This window comes from Hemibagrus wyckioides, linkage group LG29, assembly GCF_019097595.1.
Source record: "Hemibagrus wyckioides isolate EC202008001 linkage group LG29, SWU_Hwy_1.0, whole genome shotgun sequence".
NCBI classification, from domain to species: Eukaryota; Metazoa; Chordata; class Actinopteri; order Siluriformes; family Bagridae; genus Hemibagrus; species Hemibagrus wyckioides.
In genome coordinates this window covers 2,082,337-2,094,836 of record NC_080738.1, presented here as the reverse complement: position 1 = coordinate 2,094,836, position 12,500 = coordinate 2,082,337, and the positions used below count along the sequence as shown (strand labels likewise).

Sequence of the window (12,500 nt, the reverse complement as noted above, 5' to 3'; positions counted from 1 at the left end):
TGTAGAGTGTGTACAGAAACGTGTAGAGTGTGTACAGAAACATGTAGAGTGTGTACAGAAACGTGTAGAGAGTGTAGAGAAATGTATAGAGAGTGGAGAGAAGCGTGTAGAGAGTGTAGAGAAACGTGTAGAGAGTGTAGAGAAACGTGTAGAGAGTGTACAAAAACGTGTAGAGTGTGTACAGAAACGTGTAGAGAGTGTACAGAAATGTGTAGAGAGTGTACAGAGTGTACAAAAACGTGTAGAGTGTGTACAGAAATGTGTAGAGAGTGTACAGAGTGTAGAGGAACGTGTAGAGAGTGTACAGAGTGTAGAGGAACGTGTAGAGAGTGTACAGGAACGTGTAGAGAGTGTAGAGAAACGTGTAGAGGAACGTGTAGAGAGTGTACAGAGTGTACAGAAACGTGTAGAGAGTGTAGAGGAACGTGTAGAGAGTGTACAGAGTGTAGAGGAACGTGTAGAGAGTGTACAGAGTGTAGAGGAACGTGTAGAGAGTGTACAGGAACGTGTAGAGAGTGTACAGAGTGTAGAGGAACGTGTAGAGAGTGTACAGAGTGTAGAGGAACATGTAGAGAGTGTACAGGAACGTGTAGAGAGTGTACAGAGTGTAGAGGAACGTGTAGAGAGTGTACAGGAACGTGTAGAGAGTGTAGAGAAACGTGTAGAGAGTGTACAGAGTGTAGAGGAACGTGTGGAGAGTGTAGAGGAACATGTATAGAGTGTAGAGGAACGTGTAGAGAGTGTACAGAGTGTAGAGAAACGTGTAGAGAGTGTACAGAAACGTGTAGAGAGTGTACAGAGTGTAGAGGAACGTGTAGAGAGTGTACAGGAACGTGTAGAGAGTGTAGAGAAACGTGTAGAGAATGTACAGAGTGTAGAGAAACGTGTAGAGAGTGTAGAGGAACGTGTAGAGAGTGTAGAGAAACGTGTAGAGAGTGTACAGGAACGTGTAGAGAGTGTAGAGAAACGTGTAGAGAGTGTACAGAGTGTAGAGAAACGTGTAGAGAGTGTACAGATTGTAGAGGAACGTGTAGAGAGTGTACAGAGTGTATAGAAACGTGTAAAGAGTGTACAGAGTGTAGAGGAACGTGTAGAGAGTGTAGAGAAACGTGTAGAGAGTGTACAGAGTGTAGAGAAACGTGTAGAGAGTGTAGAGAAACGTGTAGAGAGTGTACAGATTGTAGAGGAACGTGTAGAGAGTGTACAGAGTGTATAGAAACGTGTAGAGAGTGTACAGAGTGTAGAGAAACGTGTAGAGAGTGTAGAGGAACGTGTAGAGAGTGTAGAGAAACGTGTAGAGAGTGTACAGAGTGTAGAGAAACGTGTAAAGAGTGTACAGAGTGTAGAGGAACGTGTAGAGAGTGTAGAGAAACGTGTAGAGAGTGTACAGAGTGTAGAGAAACGTGTAGAGAGTGTAGAGAAACGTGTAGAGAGTGTACAGATTGTAGAGGAACGTGTAGAGAGTGTACAGAGTGTATAGAAACGTGTAGAGAGTGTACAGAGTGTAGAGAAACGTGTAGAGAGTGTAGAGGAACGTGTAGAGCGTGTAGAGAAACGTGTAGAGAGTGTACAGAGTGTAGAGGAACGTGTAGAGAGTGTACAGAGTGTATAGAAACGTGTAGAGAGTGTACAGAGTGTAGAGAAACGTGTAGAGAGTGTAGAGAAACGTGTAGAGAGTGTACAGAGTGTAGAGGAACGTGTAGAGAGTGTACAGAGTGTATAGAAACGTGTAGAGAGTGTACAGAGTGTAGAGAAACGTGTAGAGAGTGTAGAGGAACGTGTAGAGAGTGTAGAGAAACGTGTAGAGAGTGTACAGAGTGTAGAGAAACGTGTAGAGAGTGTACAGAGTGTAGAGAAACGTGTAGAGAGTGTACAGAGTGTAGAGGAACGTGTAGAGAGTGTAGAGAAACGTGTAGAGAGTGTACAGAGTGTAGAGGAACGTGTAGAGAGTGTACAGAGTGTATAGAAACGTGTAGAGAGTGTACAGAGTGTAGAGAAACGTGTAGAGAGTGTAGAGGCGTGTAGAGAGTGTAGAGCGTGTAGAGAGTGTACAGAGTGTAGAGAAACGTGTAGAGAGTGTACAGAGTGTAGAGAAACGTGTAGAGAGTGTACAGAGTGTAGAGAAACGTGTAGAGAGTGTACAGAGTGTAGAGAAATGTGTAGAGAAACGTGTAGAGAGTGTAGAGGAACGTGTAGAGAGTGTAGAGAAACGTGTAGAGAGTCTATAGAGTGTAGAGAAACGTGTAGAGAGTGTACAGAGTGTAGAGAAACGTGTAGAGAGTGTACAGAGTGTAGAGAAACGTGTAGAGAAACGTGTAGAGATTTTAGCATGCTAACACACATAAACAAACAGTATTACGTCCCACATTGTTCCTCAGAAGTGTGTCACGTTGATACACACACTGTCTCATGCTTCAGGATTGAAGATGTTCTCCCGACACACACACACCATCGTGTAGCATCAGTGTGTGTGTGTGTGTGTGTGTGTGTGTGTGTGTGTGTGTGTGTGATGGACTGAGGAGAGACTAGCGAAATGCTAGTGCTGTGTTCCTGAGTCCTCAATGTGACTGAAGCTAAACGTGACTAAGCAGGTTGTCTCCATGGCGACCGTGTGGTTCGTGTGTATGGAGGTTCGGGAGAAAATGACTCAGAGCATCACGTCATGTCTCTCAGCGTCCTGATGATATAAAACAACAAAAACAACAACAACAACAACAACAACAATGCTACCAACTTCCATCTGGATTCCATCAGGAATTATTTTCTCATTATTATTAAATGGGAAAAAAATGAATTAAATAGATGATTAAATTAAATAATCTATCAATCTGTCATCCAGTGTAAACAGATCAACTTCAAGAATTAAAATTAAATTAATTAATTAAAAGCATAAAACTTAAAATTGTTTTTGTTTTTTTATGATTTTTAATTTATTTATTTTTGTTTATTTATTTATATTTTTTTTTAAATACATATTCCCAAATCCTGACTCCCACTAAAATAATTAATCAAAAATATACAACCAAAACATTTAAAAATCCAAGGATAAATAAATAAAATATATAATTTAAATTAACAAATATATAAATTAATTTTTAAAAAATCTGTAAAGAAAACCTCAGACCTGGCAACCAGATTTATAATATTTTTGTATTTAATTTATTAGGCTATTTTGTCAGAATCAATATTAGATTAAAATGTATTTTATTTATGTATTTGTTTATTTGTTTATTTATTTTTAAACATTCCCAAATCCTGAGTCCCACTGACTCATTTAGAAAGTATTTACAGTTTACTAAGTCCTAAATGTTTGTCTTGTAAAACATTTTTTTATGATTACTCTGAAATATACAACCAAAATGTTTCAAAAACAATCCTAAGATACATGAATAAAATAAATAAATCAATAATTCAAATAAATAAATATATATATATATATATATAATTTAATTTCTTTTTTAAATCTGTGATAAAAACAGAATTAATTGATCAGGTTTATCAGGAGTTAATATTAAATTCAAATGTATTTTTATTTATTTATTTATTTTGTTATTTAGTTAGTTAGTTATATTTCCAAATCCTGACTGTTACTGACTCATACAGAAAGTATTTACAATTTACTACGTACTAAATGTTTGGCTTGTAAAACATTTTTTAAAAATAATTACTCTAAAATTTAAAAACCAAAATGTTTAAAAATCCAAAGATAAATAAATAAATACATAAATAAATAAGGTTAATTTTTAAATATTTTCATATTTAATTTTTAAGGGGTTTTTTTTAGAATCAATATTAGATTAAATTAGCGGGATTAGCATGTTTATTAGCTGAGGTGGCTGACAGCTAGCATAATGACTGGATGTTCACCTCGCTATATTTTGCACCATGTTTTAATGATGTAGATTTAGTTAGCTAGCTATGCTTCGACTACAAGCTCACAAATGTGTGTGTGTGTGTGCGTGCGTGTGTGCGTGTGTGTGTGTGTGTGTGTGTGTATGGTTAAATGCCCTGAGGCTAAGAATTCTTGAGCCTGTAGATTCCACTCCTCTCTGCTTAGCCGCTTGACTGTAATGAGCTCAATGTTCAAATATGCACTTGTTTCAAATCCAACACACACACACACACACACACACACACACACACTGCTAAGCGCTAAACTGTAGATCTTTAGTAATAAACAATCTGTGACTTCTGAAAAGTTTTGTAGTGTGTGTTCAGTCTGCTGTTCTAATCAGTAATGAGATGTTCTGCTCGAGCCTCGTTATCAGTGATGATGCTGAAGCTCACTGTTTAATCAGAAGCTGATGTTAATGAATTCAGCGCTTTAACACACCGTGTGCTGATCTGAGCTTCTGCTGATCTTCACCTCTATAGAGCAAATAAACAAGCTCAGCGTGCTGGGACACCAGGTGAACTTCAGTCCTCATAGGACACCAGGTGAACTTCAGTCCTCATGGAACACCAAGTGCACTTCAGGCCTCATAGGACACCAGGTGAACTTCAGTCCTCATGGAACACCAAGTGCACTTCAGGCCTCATAGGACACCAGGTGAACTTCAGTCCTCATAGGACACCAGGTGAACTTCAGTCCTCATGGAACACCAAGTGCACTTCAGGCCTCATAGGACACCAAGTGCACTTCAGTCCTCATAGGACACCAAGTGCACTTCAGTCCTCATAGGACACCAGGTGAACTTCAGTCCTCATAGGACACCAAGTGCACTTCAGTCCTCATGGGACACCAGGTGAACTTCAGTCCTCATAGGACACCAGGTGAACTTCAGTCCTCATAGGACACCAGGTGAACTTCAGTCCTCATGGAAAACCAAGTGCACTTCAGTCCTCATAGGACACCAGGTGAACTTCAGTCCTCATAGGACACCAGGTGAACTTCAGTCCTCATAGGACACCAGGTGAACTTCAGTCCTCATGGAAAACCAAGTGCACTTCAGTCCTCATAGGACACCAAGTGCACTTCAGTCCTCATAGGACACCAGGTGAACTTCAGTCCTCATAGGACACCAGGTGAACTTCAGTCCTCATAGGACACCAGGTGAACTTCAGTCCTCATGGAAAACCAAGTGCACTTCAGTCCTCATGGAAAACCAAGTGCACTTCAGTCCTCATGGAACACCAAGTGCACTTCACTCCTCATGGAACACCAAGTGCACTTCAGTCCTCATGGGACACCAAGTGCACTACGGTCTTCATGGGACACCAAGTGCACTTCAGTCCTCATGGAACACCAAGTGCACTTCAGTCCTCATGGAACACCAAGTGCACTTCAGTCCTCATGGGACACCAAGTGCACTACGGTCTTCATGGGACACCAAGTGCACTTCAGTCCTCATGGAACACCAAGTGCACTTCAGTCCTCATGGAACACCAAGTGCACTTCAGTCCTCATGGGACACCAAGTGCTCTACGGTCTTCATGGGACACCAAGTGCACTTCAGTCCTCATGGGACACCAAGTGCACTACGGTCTTCATGGGACACCAAGTGCATTTTAACACTCAGGAGACATCAAATGCACTTAAGACCTCATGGGACACCAAGTGCACTTCAGTCCTGGTTTATATGGAAAGCTGAAATATAAATGGAGAAGGCTTTCAGTTTGTTTTTAAAGCTCTGTGTTTGGTTGGTTGCCTTGTGAGTGAAGTCTCTAGTCCATTTTCCATACTCTGAGATGGTTGTTACGCAAGAATCCCTCAGGAGCTGGCAGATAGAAGGCAGGAAGCGAGGGAGAGAAAGAAGGAAGCATCGCATCGATAAACAGGGAGAAAGTCTGACGTCTAGCGGAAAATTAGGGACAGTTGCGTAATCTTTGGGTTAGTGTTCAGGACGTGTTGCATTGTAGAGACATGAGGCTTGGATGGTTTTAGGGAGTGTTAACTTCATGTCCTTCAGAGCAGACCTTCAGAATGAAATGATTAATAATTAAAGACTGACGATGAAAACTTTTAAAACATCCCTCATTTAGTGTGTCGTAAATATACTGCAGCTGAAACCTGATTTTATTGCAGTGTGTGTGTGTGTCTGTGTGTGTGTGTCTGTGTGTGTGTGTCTGTGTGTGTGTCTGTGTGTGTGTGTGTGTATACAGTACACTAGTCTATATGTTATGAACCATCACTGCTTCTCTCAGCCAGTTAAAGCAGTGTTTTATTAGTGCAGAAGGAAACACAATCCCAGTAGAAGGTGTTCATTTCCATGACCTTGCACGTATCTCTATCCCGTTTCTGGGAAACTCATTGATCGGATTAAAGAGCAGCGACTGCACCTGAAATCTGAACTCTGTCCTGAGAGAAGAGCGCGATGACCTGCACAAGTCCATCTCTTCAGCGTTTATCTTATTTACTCTGTATTAGAAGTGTACAGTGTTTTATTATCTGAATAAAACTGTAATATTGTCTAATGTGTGCTGGGAAAGAACATATGGAGGAATTCAAATTCACATTATAGGAAAATAATTTGATTCTTTTGACTCAAAATAGTATTTGATTCTTTTGGCTCACATTAGCATTTTATTTTTTTTGACTCACATTAGTATTTAAATCTTTCAACTCATTAGTATTTGGATCTTTTGACTCATTAGTGTTTGATTCTTTGGACTCATTAGTATGTTGATTCTTTTGACTCACATTAGTATTTCGTTGTTTTTTTTATTCACATTAGTATTTGATTCATTTGACTCACATTCGTTTTTGATTTTTTTTTACTCACATTAGTATTTAATTTTTTTGATTCACATTAGTATTTGATTCATTTGACACACAAGTATTTGAATCTTATAACTCATTAGTATTTGATTCTTTTGACTCACATTAGCATTTGATTCTTTTGACTCACACTAGTATTTGATTCTTTTGACTCACATTAGTATTTGATTCTTTTAACTCGCATTAGCATTTGATTCTTTTGACTCACATTAGTATTTGATTCTTTTGATTCATATTAGTATTTAATTTTTTTGATTCACATTAGTATTTGATTTATTTGACTCACATAAGTATTTGAATCTTTTGACTCATTAGTATTTGAATCTTTTAACTCATTAGTATTTGATTCTTTTGACTTACATTAGTATTTGATTCTCTTGACTCACATAAGTATTTATTTCTTTTGACTCATTAGTTTTTTGTTCTTTTGACTCATTAGTATTTGAATGTTTTGACTCATTAGTATTTGATTCTTTTGACTCACATTAATATATGATTCTTTTGACCCACATTAGCATTTTATTCTTTTGACTCATATTAGTATTTGATTCTTTTGACTCACATTAGTATTTGATTCAGATCTTACTTTAGTGATTATATCAGTGTAACATAAGTGATTCGATTCTTTTGATTCTTTTCGATTCAAACTGTAAGGAGGCATTTTATTCGACTTTTATAAAAGGAGTCTCCAGTGCAACAATCAGAGTAAAGCTGTGACTTTAAGTGATTTGATTCTTTAGCCTCTGATAAGTTATTTGATTTTCCTATCTTACATTACTAATTTGATTCTTTTGATTCATATAATTGAGTCACTACTTTAGGCACACTATTGGCTTCATTGTTCTCGCATAATTTGTCTGATTCTTTTGCATGACGTAGGTGATTCGATTTTTTTCCAATTACTTTCAGCTCACATATGCTTTGATTCTTTTGACTCAGTGTTATTGAATACTTTTGACTCACATTAGTATTTGATTCTGCTCTAACATTAGTGATTTGATTCTTTTGACTCAGTGTTATTGAATACTTTTGACTCACATTAGTATTTGATTCTGCTCTAACATTAGTGATTTGATTCTTTTGACTCAGTAAGTGATTCTGTTCAGTGCTACTCGTATGTGTCTGAGGTTGTGTAAGCTTCAGCTTCTTACTGTGCCAAACATTCAGTAGTGTTTAAATCACTGCTGCACAGTTTTGACTTCTCCGACAGCTCCGTGAGCCTCTGCATCAGTGCGCAGCAGAGACTGTTCAAATATTTACACATAACTGTCCTCCCCATTGGTCACTCCCTCATCCACCATCATCAAACACAAGGTCGATATTTCCGCTGGCTTCTGTTTCAGACACGAGACAGAGAAATACTGCCCTGATTATTCCGATAAAACTGGCACTCCTTATAATAGCTTTGTTCTGACCCACATTAGCTGGAGAGGTTTGATGGACAGGTGTGGTTAAAGGCGTGGCCTTCATCGTGTGTGTGTTTTAGGCCAGGAAAGATATGACTACTGAGTGTTTGAGTTAGACCAGTAGAGGGCAGCAGTACACACACATAGTTTCCAGTTTTCATTTTCTGTAGTGAATCGATTATTTTGGCTCACTTTAAAGATTTGATTCCTTGAGCTCAAAGAAATTCAGTTCATTTGACTCACTTTAATGATTTAATCATTTTGACTCACTTCAGTGACACGATTCTAACTTCACAGTGATACAATTCTTTTGCCTCACAATAGTAATTACTTTTTTTTTTAGCTACATTACCTTTTTTGGCTTGATTCTTTAGACTCAGACAAATGATTTAATTCTTTTGACTCACTTTTTGGCTCCAGTAAGATATTTGACTCTTTTAGCTTACTTTATTGAGTGCTTTAGTGATTCTTTTGACTCCCTTCAGCAATTCAGTTCTTTTGGCTGACTGTTGTGGCTCATATCAGTGATTCAGTTAGTCATCTGATTCTTCTAGGAAACTTTATTGATTCTTTTGGGATCTATATGTAATTTTGGTCTTTTGTTTGTAGGATATCAAACTTATCAAAATGGCTTCCTAAGTTCCTAAGCTATAATTACTTTCTTTTGCACCTTTTAGCCCTGGAACTTACCAGAAACCAGAAACTAGCAAAAGTGCTAATTATAATATTGTTTAAATATAAGAAATATGAAAAGATTCTGTCTGATCTTTAATATGATTGGTGTAAATAAAGTGTTTCTTTTCTGTTTTCCAGGTTCCTTGCTAAGGACAGAAGTGAGATAATGGGCTTTCAACAAATGCCGGAATGCTACGACTTTCAGAATCGTCCCTCAAGTGGGTTTTATCCAAGTGTGCTTTGACCAGAGGGACTACTGGACGTGCTAGCTGGCTAATCTCTGACTGGTACTGTTGAGTGGAAACATGAGTGAGCTTCCTCCATCTGGTCTAACCATGAAGCCCCAGGATGGGGTCCACCAAAGCATGTGTCTACAGTTACAGAACAACGATTTACTCAAATCCTCATCAACATCATCCTCATCATCATCACCAGACTCCACGTACAGCCTTAGTAGCCTGGATGTGGAACTGCCAGAGGGGATGATGGGAAGGAAAGCAGCCGCCAGTGAAGATGACTCAGGGATCCAGAGTCCTGATTGCAGGCCCGATGACAATGACAACTCGGTTTCTTTTTATTTAGATGCCAAAGAAGAAGGCTGGAATGACCAAGATAATGTCACAACCATTCAAAATCAAAATCATGAGAGTGACAATGTCTTCAGCGATGCTGCTGTTGATAAGGAACAAGGAAGACGAGGCTTGGGTGACTCTTCAGCTACAGAAGCACAGCTGTTCACTTCTGAGAATGGGGATGGTGAGGATGAAGACGAGGATTCTTTCCTGTCTCTGAGGTCTGCTGATGTAATAATGAGGAAGCAAAGTGATCCTGATAAAGTCCAGATGTACAGACAAGACTGTGTGGGTCCTGTGATTGAGCACCATCAGGAGGCGTTTCAGGATTCGGTGGATCATCCCAATGAGGAGGGCCACATGTGCAGCTCAACCATGAGGCCCTGTATGGCCCTTGTGAATAAGGTCCATCAGGAGCAGTTTCAGGATTCAGTGGATCCTCCCAAAGATGCAGACCAGATGTCAAGCTCTGCAATGATGCCCTCTGTGGGCCTTGTGAGTGAGCTCCACCAGGAGACTTTTCAGGATTCAGTGGATCATCCCAATGAGGAGGGCCACACATGCAGCTCAATCATGAGGCCCAGTGTGACCCCAGTCAAAAAGGTCCATCAGGAGGAGTTTCAGGATTCAGTGGATCTTCCCAAAGATGCAGACCAGATGTCAAGCTCAGCTATGCGGTCCTTTGTGGGCCTTGTGAGTGAGCTCCACCAGGAGACTTTTCATGATTCAGTGGATCATCCCAATGAGGAGGGCCACATGTGCAGCTCAATCTTGAGGCCCATTGTGACCCCGGTCAATAAGGTCCATCAGGAGGAGTTCCAGGATTCAGTGGATCCTCCCAAAGATGCAAACCAGATGTCAAGCTCAGCTATATGGCCCTCTGTGGGCCTTGTGAGTGAGCTTCACCAGGAGACTTTTCATGATTCAGTGGATCATCCCAATGAGGAGGGCCACACATGCAGCTCAGTCATGAGGCCCAGTGTGACCCCAGTCAATAAGGTCCATCAGGAGGCATTTCAGGATTCAGTGAATCCGCCCAAAAATGCAGACCAGATGTCAAGCTCAGCTATACGGCCCGGTGTGGGCCTTGTGAGTGAGCTCCACCAGGAGACTTTTCAGGATTCAGTGGATCATCCCAATGAGGAGGGCCAGATGTGCAGCTCAACCACAAGGCCCAGTGTGGCCCCTGTCAATAAGGTCCATCAGGAGACATTTCAAGATTCAGTGGATCCTCCCAATGAAGCAGGCCAGATGTCAAGCTCAGCTATGATGCCCTCTGTGGGCCTTGTGAGTGAGCTCCACCAGGAGTCTTCTCAGAATTCAGTCGATCATCCTAATGAGGAGGGACACATGTTCAGCTCAACCACAAGGCCCAGTGTGGCCCCTGTCAATAAGGTACCTCAAGAGGCATTTCAGGATTCAGTGGATCCTCCCAAAGATGCAGACCAGATGTCAAGCTCAGCTATGCGGCCCTGTGTGGGCCTTGTGAGTGAGCTCCACCAAGATACTTTTCAGGATTCAGTGGATCATCCCAATGAAGAGGGCCACATGTGCAGCTCAACCACAAGGCCTAGTGTGGCCCCTGCCAATAAGGTCCATCAGGAGGCATTTCAGGATTCAGTGGATCCTCCCAATGAAGCAGGCCAAATGTCAAGCTCAGCTATGAGACCCTTTGTGGGCCTTGTGAGTGAGCTCCACCAGGAGACTTTTCAGGATTCAGTGGATCATCCCAATGAGGAGGGCCACATGTGCTGCTCAGCCACGAGGCCCAGTGTGGCCCCTGTCAATAAGGTCCATCAGGAAGCATTTCAGGATTCAGTGGATCCTCCCAATGAAGCAGGCCAGATGTCAAGCTCAGCTCTGAGGCCCGGTGTGGGCCTTGAGAGTGAACACCACCAGGAGACTTCTCAGGTGTGTTACAATAGCATGATGCAAAGATCGGCCAAAATGACTGATTTGGACCTTAAGGGTGAGCTTCATTACAAGGCTTATCAGGAGACAGCAGAGCTTCAGAAGAAGCAGGAGCAGATGCATTGCTCAAACAGGAGTCTGGATGTGGACTCTGTGGGTCAGGAGGCACTTCAGGAGTCACTGGAGTTTCACAATGAGGAGAACCAGATTCAGACCTCAACCAAAAGACTCAATGTGGATCTTGTGAGCGAGATCCAACAGGAGGATGTGCAGACAAGTATTGATCTTTCCACTAAGAAATCTCTATCTCAACCAACTGCAGAATTAATCAATCAGATAATATCATCTTCAGTTCCCCAAGCTGCTCATCCATCTAGACCAATCCAGAACATCAAAGATCCTACATGTTTTCCTAAAAGAAACCTCTCACAAAATTCCAGTGATCCTCTGGATCTGTCTCACACCACAGACCCTCCTAAAATCACATCAACCAAAGTGGAGTTTAAGCGGTTTTCTGGACCAAATCTGAAGGACGTAAAACCTAAAGTCATCTCGAGGGCCACTTCCACTCCAAGACCAGCGAATACTGATCACTCAGCTGCGAGCAGTGAGAAAAATTCCCTGACCAGAAGCAGAGCTGCCAATAGGAAAGGGCAAAGTGACGATGGAGTCAAGAACCGTTCATCCTCTACTCAGGCAAGAACATCCACACCCCTGACAATTTCAGATTCTGACAGCAAATCTTCATGCCTACCGATGGTCAAAAAGCAACCGTCAGACTTTTCGGTGTCAAAGGTGGTCACGAATGGCAACCATGTTCAGACTGCAAGTTCAAAGGCCATAGAAACTCTGAGAGATGAGAAAGACAGTCACAAGGAGGATACCAGAGATGGAGATAGAGATGATGACCAGGTAAATGTTAGAAATCTTTTTGCCTAAACTTGTGTCTTGTAGGGGGTAGAGTGTTTGCCTGCCTGCCCCAGAATTCCCAGTTCTATCCCAAACTCAGTACATTTACCTTTTTGGCATTGGGCAGACACCCTTATCCAGAGCAACTTACAATTTATCTCAATTTATACAACTGAGCAATTTAGGGTTAAGAGCCTTGCTCAGGAGCCCAGGATAGACAGCTTGGTGGACCTGGGATTCAACTCATGACCTTTTGAGCAGTAGTGCACCTTAACCTTAAGCACCTTAATCTTAAGCTACCACATCCCA

At 41.1% G+C, this 12,500-nt stretch overlaps 1 protein-coding gene across 2 annotated transcripts in view; it reads left to right on the top strand.

Moving 5' to 3' along the window:
* mtus1b (microtubule associated tumor suppressor 1b) overlaps positions 1–12,500 on the top strand; it is a 44,160-nt gene that overhangs the window by 1,901 nt on the left and 29,759 nt on the right. For both annotated transcript variants that reach the window (XM_058385094.1, XM_058385093.1), the window contains exon 2: positions 8,938–12,194. In XM_058385094.1, the coding sequence (XP_058241077.1) occupies positions 9,105–12,194 (3,090 nt within the window). In that variant the 5' untranslated portion in view covers positions 8,938–9,104. The remainder of the gene's footprint in view (positions 1–8,937; positions 12,195–12,500) is intronic.